The following is a 19122-nucleotide window of genomic DNA, read 5'->3' on the forward strand; positions in this document are numbered from 1 at the left end:
ACCTCTTTGCTGTAGTTTTTAGAAATCTTACCTACTGTAAATGACATTTAGTTCTACTTCTGGGATGTATTAACATGACCTACCAGTAATGCAGGTGCACAGATACTACAAAACTGCATACAGATGTGCAAGACTTGCACACAATCACTGTATAATCACATATTGCTGCAAACTAAAACTAGTAAGAAAGCCATAAAAAGCCTATCAAATGTGGATCATTACTTATATGCTTCTGCCACTGATGTGCATAGAAGTGACAACAGAGGTTTGCTAAGTTGGAAGAGGGAAGGTAAAATATAGCTACTGTACATCAGCTCCTGACACGTGGGCTGAACGGTACGACGGTGATCTGTTTCTGCACATTGCTGCTAATAATGCCAGCCAATGTACAATTTATCCATTAAGGTATGGAAATAGGACAGACATAACGTCCACGCGACTATTTCATGTGCTGACACACCTATGCACTCTTCAATATTCAACAGTTTACTGAAAAGAGCCTGAAAGACCGGATTGTGTTGTAGTTACTATGGGAATACCGTATACAGTTATCTATTGAGTAGACTGAGCCTCCTGGGTCACAGGAAGTCTCCGCTGCGGAAAAAAAGGAGGAGAAGAGCAAAAGTATTTGTGAGCGTCAACTTACAAATAATTGCTCTGACAGTGGCGGGGTTAAACGGCGTCCATGTACCTGAAACGAGAAGGAAGAGTTCAGTGTTCAGACTGCATGGAATACATAGATAATATGGTATATGAATAACAATGTACAGCAGCACACATATGTATTACAGGGGTTGTTCTAGGAATAAACAGGTCTCTGTTAGTGATCGGAAACGGTAACTCGATTTTAGATGGAACTACCTACTACAAACCGGTGACTAAATAATTTAGGACAGGTTTGTTATGGTGCCCCTTGTGAGATCTCTCATCACTTCGTGTCAGAGATCACTGTGACAGCCCTATTATAGAAGGACATTAGCATACTAACCCACAGACTTACACTAGAGGATGAACTAACCAGAAAACTCATGCCAGCATGACTACGAGTGCCATTACTACGCTGTATAATATCTGCGCACCTCCTCATTCTTACACTGCTAATGGGTCGGTCATAGAGCAGCGATGCAGGGCGAGGGACCATACAGGACAACCCAGGAGAAATCGCCTGCACTCTCATTGATCAAGGCTAAGTGCACACGTACTTTTTAGTCCTGCGGATTTTTCCGAGCAGACTTGAAGAAATCCGCAGGTCAAATGACCTGCATTTTTCCTGCGGATTTCTTCCTGTTTTTTTTGCGGTTTTTGTGCGGTTTTCCCCCCTGCGGATTTGGAGAATGGAGCAGGTGGAAAACCGCACAAAAGAAGTGACATGCTGCTTTTTTTGTACTGCACAAAAACCGCGCGGAAAAAACCGCAGCGTCTGCACAGCGTTTTTTTTTCCATTGATTTACATGCTACTGTAAATCACACTGCGGATCTGCAGCGTTTCTGTGCGGTAAAATCCGCTGCGGATCTGCAGGAAAAATGCATCGTGTGCACATGGCCTTATTGAGCCAAAACACAAATTGTCATATGAGGTGAAGTGTCAATATAGGAAGCGAAATGCTGGGACATGTGCTGCTCAGCTTCAGTGTAAACGGTCTTACAACGAGTCAGCGACAAACAAGAACAGTGATCAGAGCTTCCGGATTCCATCACCGGCAGCATAAAGTGGCCTGCACCCAGACTGTTGGGCTCGCAGAACTTTGCCTAGGACTCGTGCTCCCCCCGTCCATTTATACATAGGCAGCACACAGGGTGGTAATCCCACGTTACACACAGAAATAAATAGAACTTGTTTCTATGATTGCCATGCAGCCATTTATCTGAACAAGGTGTGAGATTTGGTATTGTCTTGCATATCTAAGGTCACATTATTTTAATCTATTTTATTTTCTTTGGCCTCGTTTTGATATGTCAGCTCATTAACAGCTAGTGGTATAAAGTCTTCAACACATGTCTGTGTATGTAAAGACAACCATTCTTAAAAAAATAAATAACAATAGATATTACAATGTCAATATGTGATGCTTAACTCTCACCATACTAACAATGATACCACGTAGCTAGCTGCCTTATAGCAAGTGCCACCCAAAATATACAGTTTATTATATAGGGGATGCAGCCCCTACGAGGATCATACCTGCAGTATAGATTTCAGTGTTTCAATGGCTGAGAAACTGGCATTCTGAGTACTTACTCTTAGGCCTTGTGCACACGTTCAGTGTCTGGTCAGTATTTTACCTCAGTATCTATGAGCCAGAACCAGGAGTGGGTGATAGAAACATGTCACCACTTCTGTATTTATTATACTTTTCCTCTGATTAAGCCAAAGTCAGGAGTGGAGCACAGATACTGATGTAAAATACTGACCAAATGCTGACCGTGGCCTTATCCTGATTTACAAATGCTGCTTGATCTCCATCTGCAACACACCGACACTGAAGAAGCACAGGGTGGGTTAGTGCAGCAGGTGGGAAACCGTGTGCAGGGTTAGGGCTCTTCCTGGTGTCAATGATTTGTCATTAGTGTTTGTATACCAGAAACACAGAACAGGTGTCAATCTATAGCTATTCTCTGCATGTTTCACTCCTGGATTTGGCATTCAAACACTGAAGAAAAATCACTGACGCGCTAGTGATGAGCCAGTATACTCGTTGCTCGGGTTTTCCGGAGCATGCTTGGCTGATCTCCAAGTATTTTGGCATGCTCGCAGATTTAGCTTGTGTCGCCGTAGCTGCATGATTTGCGGCTGCTAGACAGCCTGAATACATGTGAGGAATGCCTGTTTGTTAGGAAATCCACACATGCATTCAGGCTGTCTAGCAGCCACAAACCATGCAGATGCGTCGACACAAACTAAATCTCTGAGCACGCCAAAATACTCGGAGATCACTTGAGCATGCTCGGAAATCTCGAGTAACGAGTATACTCGCTCTTCACTACTCACGTCTTAATGAGCCTAAACACAGTGTAAGTGCTGGAGTGCTCATCCCTGGCCCTGTCTATGGCTGATGCTCCCTACACGGATACACACAGAAGCGAAGAGCGGTGGTCGCAGACAGGACCCAGGAATGAGAGGGCGCATGCTCCCACACTAACACTGAGTGAGCGCCGACATCCCCAGTCAGTGTGCGAGCACTATTAATCAGGATAAGGAGAAGCACTCAGAATGTCATTGGCCGAGGCTGCATCAAAATATCCTGCACGTAGGATTTTTTTTTCTTATTTATAGTGGCCAAGTTCCCTATATGACTGAATATGTAGTTTATTTTGCATTTTGGGGGCGACAGATTCCCCTTTAAATCTTGCCATGCAAAGAGATCTGTCTCCTATTAGAAAGTAGCACTCTGAACTATAGTATGCTATAGGACATTTTGGATTTTTCTTTTTCCTCCTCTTTATTAGATGTTTATGTTTTACCTCATTGCTTCTTCATTTATTTTGATTTCTTATTTTAATTGCTGCTCGTAAACCACTAATAATTAGCATTCTTATATTTCTTTAAAGGGGTTGTCCGATCTTTGGATAAAATGTGACTGAAGAATTATGAATCCTTTCAGTGTGTGCACTGTATGCTGTCAGGATTCTCCGATGCTGTCGGCGAGAGCTGGCGGTCACATTATAGAAAAGTATGCAATTTTCCTGCTTCCGGCGACTAAACGTTCATGGCCTCGCTCAATTGAAGTGGGATGAACGAGGCCAAACATATCTATCCGGAATGTGGTCAGAAGTATGCAAATCGCATACTTGCGGTCAAATGAATGGTCAAAATTGCAAGCAACACAGAGAATCCCAACAGCGTGCAATGCGCACCCTGAAAGGATTCAGAATTCCACAATCACACGGTGACTGCAGACTTTTCAGAAGCCTGGATAACCCCTTTAGGCTGTGTGCCCACGTAGCGTTTTTTAAGCATTTCTGCAGCGCTTTTAGACAAGCGTTTCTGCTGCAGAAACGCTTAAGAAAAGCATCCAATTGTTTTGTAATGGAAAACAAACATGTTGTGCTAATGGTGCGTTTTTAACTGCTGCGGAATCGCTTAGCGATTAAAAACGCAGCATGTTCTTTAATTTTGCGGAATCGCATGCGATTCAGCATACCATCACTTGTATGGGCAAAAACGCTTAGGAAAACGCATGCAAAAACGCTTGACAAACGCTTACAAAAGCGAGTCAAAAAACGCATGCGTTTTCCAGGGAGCAGGGTGTGCGATTCTGCATGAGAATCGCTACGTGGGAACATAGCCTCAAGGAAACAAATATTTCAATCTACTAAACAAACAAGCGTCAGAGCTTGTGAGGGTGAAATATTAATTCCGTGTTCATAGTCAAAAATTGTGAATTAGAAAAAAAAAAAAAAAAAAAAAAAGCCTTTTTAGGCTATGTGCCCACGTAGCGTTTTAATCCGGACACTGAAAACCAGACTCCTTCCCAGAAATCGCTCGTTTTTTCCACGCGATTTTGTTCGCGATTTTCGCGTGCGATATTCAAGCACTTTCCAAGCGATTTGAAGCATCGCTTGGAAAGTGATTGACAGGTTGGTCACACTCGTCAAACATAGTGTTTGACAAGTGTGACCAGCTTTTTACTATTGAGGCTGCCTATGCGGCATCAATAGTAAAAGATAGTATGTAAAAAATGAGAAAAAAAAAAATTGAAAAAAAATCGGGGTATATTTACCTTCAGACGTCCCGCGCAGTCTCAGCGACGCTCCCGTTCCCAGCGATGCCTTGCGAGACCTGTGATGACGTTGGTCTCGCGTTGCTATAACGATCTTGCGAGACCGCTAGAGTCACGCGAGACTACGTCGTCACAGGACCTTGCTGCAAGGCATTACTGGGAACGCTGAGGCGCGGGAAGGCAGCACGGGATGTCGGAAGGTAAATATACCACGATTTTTTATTTTTTATTCTTTTTTTTACAGGGGTATGGTACCCAGGTCCTGGAGGACAGTCTCCTCTCCTCCACACCGTGGGTACCATCCGCATATGAGACGCTTAACTTCGCGCATGGTGGGCATAGCCACATGCGGGAAGTAAGCTGTTCCCATGCATTCCTATGGGTGTGGAATCGTGGCAATTCTTTGCGATTCCACAAAAAAGAATGACCATGCTGCGATTTTTTCCGCGATGCGATTCCGCCGCGGAAAAAAGTGCAGCATTAGCGCAGCATGTGCGGAATGCCATAGGAAAGCATGGGGTGCGTTCTGTACAAGATTTTTAAACGTTTTCGCAGCGTTTTCACTCCGAAAATCGCGGCAAAAACGCTTAAAAAAAAAAATCGCATCGTGGGCACACAGCCTAACAAAAACTTTTAGAAAAAAAGGAGATAAGCTCAATAAAGAGAATATCTGATCTATGTTAAAAACAAAACAAACTTAAACATTTATATTTTAAAAAAGACAAAATATTCACCAGCCTGGTGAACAAGAAAGACTGATGACCTGGCATTTATTTTCATACTGATGAATGAATATGTTGTACATTTTCTTCACTATTGCTGTTGAAAACTGGCAAATATTCATAAATAACATGGTGTTATTCCTTGAAGAAGGGTGGTTGTGACATGGAGATACAGCACTATCAGGACACTATACAAGGCCCTATCTTTGGTTGTGCACATGAACCGTAAGCATGGTGCCAAGAGGGTGTCTCTATATAAACAAGGCCTACACTGATGAAGCAACCTACAGTGAAGCGGATCTTCATCAGGTTCGGATGAGCTACGAACATTTCCTTCCATAACTAGAACGTCTGTGTAATAGAAAACATAACCTCCCATCTCACTTAGAAGCAAGCACAGCTAGGTGTTTCTTCCAGACACAGTGCTCCATTGTGTCGACTTGGGCATAGTCTTATTTTCTAACCAACAGATCAGTAAGCCCAGATGGCTTGGCTGCAAGTCCAAACATGGCGAAAAGTGCAGAAAATGAGCAGCTCACTTCATACTGCATAAAGAAACATGTTTTGTCCTTGCTATTTTACTTCAACAAATTAAAAAGATGCAGTAGCAATTTACAGAATGTTCTAAGAATCCTTAAAATATAAAATTACGTAATGTCCATGGTAGGATCAAACGCAATGTTTCCTCACCATTGGATAAAGCTTGCTGTAGCTCACTGTCCGATATTATACCGCTGTTGTCTGTGTCCACCCTGTAGATGATAGGAAAGCAGATAGGATATTACTCAGGATATAAACTACAGACGGCAGCACGACACTGAAATCAACTGTTACAAACACCACACACTGCAGGGGTTACTCTGCTTTTCACCCTCACCCATCACAATAGCTAAGCGCACCCCACAGGCTTTCCATGCATCCACACCACTCTTTTTGCCGCCACTGCTTGCTGTTTTGATAGGTCAGAGAGACGCTGCCATGGGTTACTTGCACTTTGGCAAACGCAATCAGCCTATAACTTTCCCTCTTCAGGGAAGTGGGTCCAATTAGAAACAGGTGATCAGGACTACAGGGAAAACCCAAGCATTGAGACGTCTGAATTACACCTAAACTTAGCATCACATCTATCTTATTTACACTGAAATATATATCTCAGTCTGCCCCTCCAAAGATACGTGTTAGGCGAGCTTTCTAATAGGACGGCACCCAGTGTCCATGTTGTAAATGGCTTGTTTTTTTCCTCCTGAGCTTTTCCAGTGAATGCAGCTAGGCATGGTCCACAGATAGCTGTGGGTTAAACAGCATCCTCAATGAACCCACCCTCTCGGGTGGTAGCCACAAGATCTAAAAGAGCATCTATCTCCACTTCCTCCACTAAACTGATCACTGGCAGGGCACAAGCTGCCTGGTTATAATGATACTTAATCATTTATATGGAGGACCTACTTTTTGCTGCCGTGGTCCACTGTGACCATACAACGGACACCATTTAGGAGCTAGTAGAAGAGATATGGGCTCTCCTGAGCTGCATGCAGTTCATTTTGGATTGTGGGGACTAGCACCTACTCTTGTTCCCTGGCACTGCAGTCATACCACTCCTTCTAGTTTGCTTGAGCCTGTGCCATGGTCACCCGAGCCAACCAAGACAGTTTGCACTCTCTAATCTAGGATGGATTCTCTGGGAAAGGACAATGCTCATTCCCGTGATTCCTTCATCAGACCTAGGGGGAAGGGCACAGTAAAAGTTTGCTCTTCCAGAAAATGTCAGCTACTTGCTAATTAAGTGCTGACACACACAGAAGGATGCTGCCAGGTGGCCAGGGATATTAGATTTATCTAATCCATAACATCCACCCACAAAGGCACAGTTGGGAGCTCTGAACTGGAGAAAAAGAAAACCTCTTGCAGAAGGTGTAGAAATATGTTCCTAGCTCTTATGACACTAGTATAACAAACTGGTGTAGCAGAAAGCACATATACACACAGCCCCCTATATTATACAATATTAAATATTAACCCTTTAAGCTCTAACTTTCCGTGGCCAAGGATTTACTTCACACACTCTTGAAGGATGGAAACTCACCATTACGGGCCATATCTCAGCTTGGATCGTTATTTCATTAGTGATCCAGGGCTTAGATATCAGGGGTTAGGCTAGGGCCACACGACCATTTTTCTCTCATCCAAGAAAAATCAGCCCAATTAGATCACAGTGTGATCACATTTAGTTTGAGAAGAAAAAAAAATTCATCCGAGTGCAGTCTGATTTTTTCTGTGCACTGTTACAGGAATGGCCGAATGTGATCCTATATCGAAGATGTACACGGCTCCATAGAATAACATGAGGACGAGCGATATCCGCCAAAACGACAGATGGCACTTGTCCAATATTTACGGTCATGTGCAGGAGCCCTTAAAGTGAGAGGTATAGGTGTGTGACAGCGTGCTTACAAATAATGAACATGGCCTATTCAGGATACCACGCCTGCAATGCGAATTATGGTTTGATTTTAACCCCATCACAACGGGACCAATTTCCATTTTTTCCTCCCCTACTTCCCAGAGCCATAACTTATTTTTCTGTCCACATAGACATATGAGGGCTTGTTTTTTGCAGGACAAGTTGTACTTTTGAATGACTCCATTTTTCCACATGGTGTCTTGGAAAACGGGAAAAAAATTAAAAGTTGGAAGAAATTGTGAAGAAAAAACAAACGCAATTCCGATGTTTTTTTGAAAATGTTTTTAAGGTCTACATTTTGTGGCAAGAAGGACCTCACAATATGGTTCTGCTCATCAGTACGATCTCAGCAAAACAAAACAAGCCCAGTTTTTGTTATTTATGTGGTGAAAAAAAAAATTTTTTTTTTGGGTTGCATCACCACGCTCGGAGACCAATAACGTTTTCAGCCGATGGAGTGGTGTGTTGGCTTATTCTTTGCTAAGAGAGACAATGTTTTTATAGACACCATTATGGGATAGACAGCATCGCTGCATATAGCAAATATCACTGTCTACTTTGAAGGTTTTAAAGGAGATTCGTAATGACAAACAGAGGTATAGCAACCCACACGGAATGGCACAGACCCACGCCAGCGCGTTTTAAATGCCGCGGTTAGAGATTGACAAGAATTTATCCGGTTCATTACTGGTAGAGGCATGTCCTGGATGTAATACACAGCCATCATCTCGGGCATGGGGCAGGCTAACCCTGTGAACTCGCTCCATACACCGGTTCTTACTTGCGCCGTACATTTATGGCACATATTGTGTAGGGGGTTAATGACTGTTTCAACCTACAGTGAAGGAAATAAGTATTTGATCCCTTGCTGATTTTGTAAGTTTGCCCACTGACAAAGACATGAACAGTCTACAATTTTAAGAGTAGGTTAATTTTAACATTGAGAGACAGAATATCAAAAATAAAATCCAGAAAATCACATTGTGTAAATTATATAAATTTGCATTTTGCAGTGAGAAATAAGTATTTGATCCCTCTGGCATACAAGACTTAATACTTGGTGGCAAAACCCTTGTTGGCAAGCACAGCAGTCAGACGTTTGTTGTAGTTGATTATGAGGTTTGTGCACATATCAGGAGGAATTCTTTTCCACTCCTGTTTGCACATCATCTTCAAATCATTAAGATTTTGAGGCTGTTGCTTGGCAACTCGGAGCTTCATCTCCCTCCTTAAGTTTTCTATGGGATTAAGGTCTGGAGCTGGCTAGGCCACTCTATGACCTTAATGTGCTTCTTTTTGAGCCACTTCTTTGTTGCCTTGGCTGTATGTTTTGAAAGGTCATTGTCTTGTTGGAATACCCAGTCACAACCCATTTTTAATGTCCTGGTGGATGGAAGGAAGGAGGTTGTCACTCAGGATTTTACGGTACATGGCTCCATCCATTCTCCCAGTGATCGGTGAAGTAGTCCACACCCCCAAAACATGTTTCCACCTCCATGCTTGACAGTGGGGACAGTGTTCTTTGGGTCATAGGCAGCATTTCTCTTCCTCCAAACACGGCGAGTTGAGTTAATGCCAAAGAGCTCAATTTTTGCCTCATCTGACCACAGCACCTAATCCCAATCACTCACAGAATCATCCACGTGTTCAATGGCAAACTTCAGACGGGTCTGCATATATGCCTTCTTGAGCAAGGGGACCTTGCGGGCACTGCAGAATTTTAAACCTTTACAGCGTAATGTGTTACCAATGGTTTTCTTGGTGACTGTGGTCCAAGCAGCTACATTGAGATCATTAACAAGTCCCCCCTGTGTAGTTTTAGGTTGATCTCTCACCTTCATCATCATCAAGAATAGCCCAAAAGGTGAGATTTTGCATGGTGCCCTAGATCGATGTTGATTGACATTCATTTTGTATTTCTTCCATTTTCTTACTATTGCACCAACAGTTGTCTCCTTCTCACCCAGCGCCTTACTTATGATTTTATAGCCCAATCCAGCTTTGTGCAGGTCTATAATCTTGTCCCTGACATCCTTAGAAAGCTCTTTGGTTGTAGAGGTTAGAGTCTGACTGATTGAGACTGTGGATAGGAGTCCATTATACAGGGGACTATGTAAGACAGCTATCTTTAATGCAGTCAACAAGTTGATTAGGAGCGTCTAACTGGTCTGTAGGAGCCAGAACTCTTAATGGTTGGTAGGGGATCAAATACTTATTTCTGACTGCAAAATGCAAATCTAATATATAAAGCTCAATGTGGGTGTGTATGTATGTATGTATGTATGTCTGGGATTGGCATCTGCACCATCGCAGCTGCAGCCACAAAATTTGGCACAGTCACACGTCTGTACCCCGAGAGCGTCATATGCTATGTTGTGAGGCAAAATTTTAACCCCACGCGTTCCAATTCACCAAACAATTTTCCCCCTATCTACATAATGGGGAAAAAGTGAAAGGAAAAGTGTACAGTTGCTAAGGTGGGGCCCTGACATGGGATACTCACCACACACGGGGTTATGAACACACACACAAAATGCGCCACACACTACCACGTGCTACAACACATATACCACCCTCAGTACACATTTCACCACACATTCACCAACCTCGCCACATAAAAGTCGAAACACAAAAGTCGCCACTCAAAACTCGCCATGCTGTCCCAGAGCTGTTTAAAAGATGAAAGCTGAGCTGTGATTGGTTGCTATCAGCAACAGTTTTCTTTGTAGACAGTTGTGGTAACTGAGGCCTATTATTCTTATCATTTCTATGGTGTTATCGTCCTTCTGTAAAGCTGGAAATAATACAATTTATTACCGTGCCAACACAGACCACCCTCTGACACAGACTGCAGGGGGAGCCCAGTATCACACAGGATAGGATTAGATACACGGCTCAGGCTGGTTTCACACTTGCGTTTTTTTGCGCTGTTATTTAGCGCTAAAAAACGCATGCGTTTTTCCCTATATTTTGCATGGGATGCGCTTATGTGCGCATACCCATGCGATTGTATGCGTTTTTGTGCAGCGTGCGCTCGGGCGCACAAAATGCATCTTGTTGCATTTTTTGTGCGTCCGACTTGCCCCCAAAAAACGCATGCGCATGCAATGCGGTTTTTTTTACAGCAAGACACCCATTGTAAGTCTATGGGTGCGCATTGGCATGCACATGTATGCGTTTTTTTGTTGTACATTGGTTAGTCAATGGTTATGGTAAGGGTTAGGGTGAGTTAGGGTTAGTATGGTCAGGGTTTAGGGTTAAGGTTAGTATGGTCAGGGTTTAGGGTTAAGGTTAGTATGGTCAGGGTTTAGGGTTAAGGTTAGTATGGTCAGGGTTTGGGTTTGTAGGGTTAGGTTAAGGGTTAGTTAGGGGTTAGGGTTAGGCGAGTCAGGGTTTAGGGTTAGTACTACTAACCCTAACCCTAATTGTGATCTTGATTTTTTTTGGTGAGGACAATGTTGAAAAAACCCGCAAACGCACTAAAAACGCATACAAACGCATAAAAAAGCTGCCCTTTTTTCCTGCATGCGCATAAAAATGCTTGAAAAAGACGCAGCATTTGTATGCGTTTTTTTGGGCAAAAAAACGCAAGTGGGAAAGTAGCCTCAGCAGTCAGTATCACACAGGATAGGATTAGATAAACAGCTCAGCAGGCAGTATCACACAGGAGAGGATTAGACACATGGCTCAGCAGGCAGTATCACACAGGATAGGATTAGATACACAGCTCAGCAGTCAGTATCACACAGGATAGGATTAGATACACGGCTCTGCAGACAGTATCATACAGGACTGGATTAGATACGCAGCTCAGCACACAGTATCACACAGAATAGTTATTAGATACACGGCTCAGCAGTCAGTATCACACAGGATAGGATTACATGCACGGTTTTTATGTGCAATATAATCATTATAATTTGTTATAACTAACCACAGTTGGTTACTATGCCCAGGCAACGCCGAGCTCTTCAGCTAGTAAATTTATATAAATTGATACAATGTGATTTTTTTTGGATTTTATTGTGATATTCTCTCAATGTTAAAATTAACCCATCCTTAAAACTATAGACTGTTCATGTCTTTGTCAGTGGGCCAACTTAACAGGGCTGTGGAGTCGGTAAGCCAAACCTGCGACTCCGACTCCCACATATATTGCTTATATTTAAGTGAAAAATTTATTGTAGTGGACACACCTTCTCATTCAAAGAGTTTTCTTTATTTTCATGACTATGAAAATTGGAGATTCACTCTGAAGGCATCAAAACTATGAATTACCACATGTGGAATTATATAATTAACAAAAAAGTGTGAAACAACTGAAAATGTGTCTTATATTCTAGGTTCTTCAAAGTAGCCACCTTTTGCTTTGATTACTGCTTTGCACACTCTTGGCATTCTCTTTATGAGCTTCAAGAGGTAGTCACCGGAAATGGTCTTCGAACAGTCTTGAAGGAGTTCCCAGAGATGCTTAGCACTTATTGGCTCTTTTGCCTTCACTCTGTGGTCCAGCTCACCCAAAACCATCTCGATTGGGTTCAGGTCTGGTGACTGTGGATTCCAGGTCATCTGGCGTAGCACCTCATCACTCTCCTTCTTGGTCAAATAGCCCTTACACAGCCTGGAGGTGTGTTTGAGGTCACTGTCATGTTGAAAAATAACTGATGGTCCAACTAAACACAAACCGGATGGAATAGCATGCCGCTGCAAGATGCTGTGGTAGCCATGCTGGTTCAGTATGCCTTCCATTTTGAATAAATCCCCAGCAGTGTCACCAGCAAAGCACCCCCACACCATCTCACCTCCTCCTCCATGCTTCACGGTGGGAACCAGGCATGTAGAGTCCATCCGTTCACCTTTTCTGCGTCGCACAAAGACATGGTGGTTGGAACCAAAGATCTCAAATTTGGACTCATCAGACCAAAGCACAGATTTCCACTGGTCTAATGTCCATTCCTTGTGTTCTTTGGCCCAAACAAGTCTCTTCTGCTTGTTGCCTGTCCTTAGCAGTGGTTTCCTAGCAGCTATTTTACCATGAAGGCCTGCTGCACAAAGTCTCCTCTTAACAGTTGTTGTAGAGATGTGTCTGCTGCTAGAACTCTGTGTGGCATTGACCTGGTCTCTAATCTGAGCTGCTGTTAACCTGCGATTTCTGAGGCTGGTGACTAGGATGAACTTATCCTCCGCAGCAGAGGTGACTCTTGGTCTTCCTTTCCTGGGGCGGTCCTCATGTGAGCCAGTTTCTTTGTAGCGCTTGATGGGTTTTGCCAATGCACTTGGGGACACTTACAAAGTTTTCCCAATTTTTCAGACTGACTGACCTTCATTTCTTAAAGTAATGATGGGCACTCATTTTTCTTTACTTAGCTGCTTTTTTCTTGCCATAATACAAATTCTAACAGTCTATTCAGTAGGACTATCAGCTGTGTATCCACCAGACTTCTGCACAACACAACTGATGGTCCCAAACTCATTTATAAGGCAAGAAATCCCACTTACTAAACCTGACAGGGCACACCTGTGAAGTGAAAACCATTTCCGGTGACTACCTCTTGAAGCTCATCAAGAGAATGCCAAGAGTGTGCAAAGCAGAAATCAAAGCAAAAGGTGGCTACTTTGAAGAACCTAGAATAAAAGACACACAGTATTTTCAGTTGTTTCACATGTGTTAATTCATAGTTTTGATGCCTTCAGAGTGAATCTACAATTTTCATAGTCATGAAAAGAAAGAAAACGCTTTGATTGAGAAGGTGTGTCCAAAGTGTGTGTGTGAATATATATATATATATATATATATATACACACACGCACACACTATGACTTATCTCGGCTAAGATAAAGCCTAGATCCTCAGGCTACATTCACATTATGGGTGTAGCCAGGATCAAACCTGGGGGGGGGCAGAACCTCATACTGTTCCGCAGAATTTCATACTGCACACCTCAACTGCTGCAGAACCTCATACTTCACACCCTACACTTGAAAATAAAGCCTGCACCTTAAGAAGATGTGGTGATGAATGCAGTCTATTTATTCCAACTATCAGTTGATGTTACTGAAGATGAACAATGCCTGTCCTGGGCGTCCTTTTGGGCAGCTATGAGGTGTACCTGACTGGTGCTAAAAAAAAAAAAAAAAAAAAAAAAAAAAAAAAAAAGGAATGTTAGTGTGTGTGCTTCCCGGCTTTCATTCTTTTTGGTACAGATATGATATGGATAGACAGATATGGATAAATGGATATATAGATAGCAAAAGAAGAGCAGATTTCTAGTCTATTGAAAACATTATCTATGAGCTCAAAAACCTTTCAGGTGATGCGGTTTTTTAAAAAGCTGATCTGCTTTTGCAACTGAAAAACGTATCCTCAAAAAACGCAGGAAAAACGCTGTGTGTGAATGTAGCCTTAGATCAGGAATAGAACAGTCATTTATAGGACATTTCATAACTTTCCCAAATTCCTATGAAAAAATATTCAGCACATTCTGCATTGAACTACTGTACCCAATTTATTATATATTTTAGGAGTCGGTCCATTTTATACCGACTCCAACTCCACCAAAATGAGCACCGACTCCGACTCCACAGCCCTGCTTACAAAATTAGCAATGGATCAAATAATTATTTCCTTCACTGTACTCAAATGATGATCTTTATTGCCTGTTTGGTATAAGTGGTTACTGGTACACCTGACTATAACTTTGCACTAGTGTACCTAGAAAAACTGATGCAGTTCTTCTAGGTACACTAGGTACAAAATGTACCTTTTATTTTAAGGAAGCGTGATATTTAATTTTCTGTTTAGGTAAAACTTTTAGCCATCAATATCAGTATTTTTTCCTTAAAAATGTAAGCAACACAAAATTGCATGAAGGTGCCAGCAGGCAGTTTAGTGGTGTTTTGACAGTGTGCCAGGTGTGTACATTGAGAAAATATATTATAGAGAATTACAATCAACTTATTAGTTAGTTAAGTTTTATTTGTACATGTCAAAAGTTGGAAAAATGCCTTGGCTAAAGGGGGCTTTACACATAGCGATATCGCTAGCAATATCACTAAAGCGTCACCGATTTTGTGACGCAGCAACGATATTGCTAGCGATATCGCAATGTCTGATACTTACCTCAGACCGGCTCCCCCGCTGGTTATCGGAGATCGGCCGGGTCCATTTCTTGTCGGCAGCTTCCTGCCGCGGCGACGAGCGACGCGTGGACGTGGGTGGAGGAAGTCAGCATCGCCGCGTCTGAAAGGTAAGCAACGACCGCTGCTACGTCGCTGCATCGCTAGTGAGATCTCCCTGTTTGGCAGCTCACTAGCGACCATTTAGCGATGCACCAGCGTTCCTGACCGGGTCGTATCGTGGTCGGGATCGCTGGTGCATCGCTAAATGGAAAGGGGCCTTAAGAGTAGCATAAAATGATAAGAAAGCCCTGGGACTCGCCTGTCAGCTCACAAATTAGTTCCAGAGTAAGAATCCTGAAGAGGAGTACATGAGGAGTACACATCCTTAGTAAAAGAATAATAAACTGGTAAGCTTTGCATTAATTCTTTAGTTTCGTAAGGTGCTTGGTGAATGGTGGGGGAGCTGCGTTATCCCCAGTACCTTCCCTACTGATACTTTAGTTATCTAGCTCTATCCCTGCTTCATGCCTCTCAGATTTAGAGTAAGGTCCCCTATAAGGACATGTGCTTAATTGGAAACAAATTTGAGAATGGAATCAAGTACATCAGTAATTATTTTCCATGCACTCTTTTCACCAAAAGCACACCAGTGAGATCACCACAAGGCAAAGTTGATAACGTGGTCCAACACCTGGTCACAGTAAAGAGCGATACATATCTTTACCACATGTACAATCTTTAGGGAAAGACTGCAGTACAATTAGCTTTTAAATGTTTTTTTTTTATTATTATTATTCTTGTACTCACAAGTATGAAAGAGCAAAAAATACATAAAAAGTATATCAAGCAGGTGGCTTGCCGGTTTCTACCCAACCATGGGTGTTGCAAACTGTCCGACAGTGCAATTCTATATGCAGGTGTTCTTTACACTCGTGACAGTATTGTTGGCGGTGATGGATTGTATAACTACTGGCCTCAGTAGGACTGTTTGATTGCAATATCACTATATGAAATACACTGACACAGAGTGTGACCAGGAGACAGGATTCCGTTATAAAGATTGTAGATGTGCCAACGTTATCCTTTGTGAGTGGACAGAAATCTTTTCTGGTCCCAACCAAATGACTGTTCAGGTCAGGCTGGATTTAAACAGTATACAGAGTGGCATCTGTTAGGTCCTAGAGCTCATCCTCCAGGATCTTCATCACTTGACAATTAAAGGGAATCTGTCACCCCTGGGACGTATATAACCTATCAATATGGGCATATAGGTGATAGAAATGTTACACTAGTCCTACCCGTGTGCCTCATATTAGCGGTCTTGTTATTGAGAGATCGCATTTTATTTCTATATGCAAATGATTTCTTCCAGGCTACAGTGCGTGCGGTGCCTGAAAGCAATCTCTGCCTCTAGTCTTCATTATCATACCACCCTCCTCCCAACACGTAATGGTATCCCCAGAATCCCGCACCTGCACCCTGCAATAACGCAATTATACAGTACCTATTTCGCCCTCCTATGGGCACTGGATTCAGGGTTGTTGTGCTCAGGTTCTCTCCCCACTTCCTTCCTCCCTACATAGTTAGGAACCACACAATTTCTGATGCCCCTGTCACCCATGTATACATAGTGTGGAGAGCATCTTATCACGGCGCATGCCGGAGGTCACTGCAATGGAAGCTGAAGTGACTCGCTGGAATCTGATCAGAACGCTGAAAACAATGCCCATAGAAGGTAGGTACTGTATAATCACGCTATTACAGGTGCAGGACTCCGGGGCCACCATTACACGTCACAGGGCACAGTGACGGTGATGGGATGGGGGTGGTACGCAAGCGAAAACCAGAGGCAGAGATTTCTTCCAGGCATTGCACGCCCAGGAGCCTGGAAGAAATAATTAGTATAAAGAAATAAAATATGATTTCTCAACATCAAGACCGCTAATAAGAAGCATACAGGTAGGACTACTGTAACATTTCTATCACCTGTATCCCTATGTTAATAGGTTATATACATCCCAGGGGGTGACAGATTCCATTTAATTTTTGGGAACTAAACTTCTTCAAGAATTGACCTACAGTAACCTATTTCCTGGCAACCTTGTTACAACACTTAACTGCAACTGAAATCATTCTCAGAAGCAACTCCAAACACTAGCAGTGTACGCTGGAAGGTAAAATATGGAAGTATTTCAGTATGATCACACAAGTGTGACTTTACGTTTTGTCTGGAAAGTTGTCAGGTCACAGCAAGAAATATACCATGGGTTGCAATGTGTCTTTGTGATGTCAATATGAAAGAAAATGAGAGGAATGAGGGAGAACAGCTTTGTGTGACAAGACAAGTTCAGCTTATGTGTGGGGTTGGCGGCACTGGGTGATTCACACACTTGTGACCTCATTATCACATGAATGACAGTCACAGCTCCCCATGTAACCTGCTCTCCCCTAGAAGCAATGCGGGGCACATCTGCCTGCCCTAGTCTGAGCCCCAATGTACATTCTCATCACACACATCTGGTAACTAAATATAACAAGCTGTGAATCGAGCATTACATGATATAACACAGAAAATAAAGATTTCTCAGGGCTGTGGAGTCGGAGTCGTGGAGTCGGTGCTCATTTTGGTGGAGTCCGTATAATATGGACCGACTCCTAAAATATATAATAAATTGGGTACAGTAGTTCAATGCAGAATGTGCTGAATATTTTTTCATAGGAATTTGGGAAAGTTATGAAATGTCCTATAAATGACTGTTCTATTCCTGATCTAAGGCTACATTCACACACAGTGTTTTTCCTGCGTTTTTCAGTATGCGTATTTCAGTTGCAAAAGCAGATCAGCTTTTTAAAAAAACCGCATCACCTGAAAGGTTTTTGAGCTCATAGCTAATGTTTTCAATAGCAAAAGCAGATTAGAAATCTGCTCTATCCATTTATCCATATCTGTCTATCCATATCATATCTGTACCAAAAAGAATGAAAGCCAGATAGCACACAGACTAACACCCCTTTTTTTTTTTAGCACCAGTCAGGTACACCTCATAGCTGCCCAAAAGGACGCCCAGGACAGGCATTGCTCGTCTTCAGTAACATCAATTGATAATTGGAATAAATAGACTGCATTCATCACCACATCTTCTTAAGGTGCAGGCTTTATTTTCAAGTGTAGGGGTGTGCAGTATGAGGTTCTGCAGCAGCTGAGGTGTGCAGTATGAAATTCTGCAGAACAGTATGAGGTTCTACCCCCCCCCCCACGTTTGATCCTGGCTACGCCCATAGTGTGAATGTAGCCTGAGGATCTAGGCTTTATTTTAGCCGAGATAAGTCATAGTGTGTGTGTGTGTGTGTGTGTGTGTGTGTGTGTGTGTGTGTGTGTGTGTGTGTATTAGGGTGACCGCAAAAAATCGATGTCGGAATTTTGTCCGTCTGGACCCCACAAAACGATTCCCCTTTCCAGATATTGAGATAGCCAAAATTTGAGCTCGATCAAACGACGTTAACCCGTGCCGCTCGTTGCTCAAAGTTTGAAAAAATCCAAATTGAGGTATTTTAAGATTTAGGTATTTTGCATAGTCTGTTAGACTATAAAGAATGTGACAACAACATTGCAGAAATAGCCCTGACCAAATTTTCTAACCATTTGTGGTATTTGAATGCAGAGTTGGTGGGATTATCGTATTTTGATCCCACCATTACAGACAATGAAAAGTTGTTAATGGCTAATAAATTGCTCAGTAGCACAGATGAACCATCAGAGCACGCTAGGGTTGTAAATCCAAAAGTTAGGAAAGAAAAATTAAAAGAGGTAGGAAGTAACCGACTTTAACGACCTTCTGACAAAAGATGAAGAACAAAAGCAATATGTCCTGCAAGTTGTAAGCAAATGCCGAGCATTATATTCTGACGTTTCAAAAACTACTTTAACAAAAGCTCTAGAATAGATTAGATAACTATGTAAAATTATCAACTCATGTAGGTTAGCGTGCTCTGATGGTTCACCTGTGCTACTGAGCAATTTATTAGCCATTAACAACTTTTCATTGTCTGTAATGGTGGGATCAAAAAACGATAATCCCACCAACTCTGCATTCAAATA

At 42.5% G+C, this 19122-nt stretch overlaps 1 protein-coding gene across 1 annotated transcript in view; it reads right to left on the minus strand.

Moving 5' to 3' along the window:
• PDCD6 (programmed cell death 6) overlaps window positions 1-19122 on the minus strand; it is a 55452-nt gene that overhangs the window by 23193 nt on the left and 13137 nt on the right. Inside the window, exons 2-3 of the mRNA XM_073587792.1 lie at window positions 6134-6195; window positions 647-691 (exon numbers count right to left, since the gene is read on the minus strand). Coding sequence (XP_073443893.1) covers window positions 647-691; window positions 6134-6195 — 107 coding nt within the window. The remainder of the gene's footprint in view (window positions 1-646; window positions 692-6133; window positions 6196-19122) is intronic.

Source organism: Dendrobates tinctorius, unplaced genomic scaffold, assembly GCF_039654945.1.
Source record: "Dendrobates tinctorius isolate UK_male_01 unplaced genomic scaffold, ASM3965494v1 ptg000102l, whole genome shotgun sequence".
Lineage (NCBI taxonomy): Eukaryota > Metazoa > Chordata > Amphibia > Anura > Dendrobatidae > Dendrobates > Dendrobates tinctorius.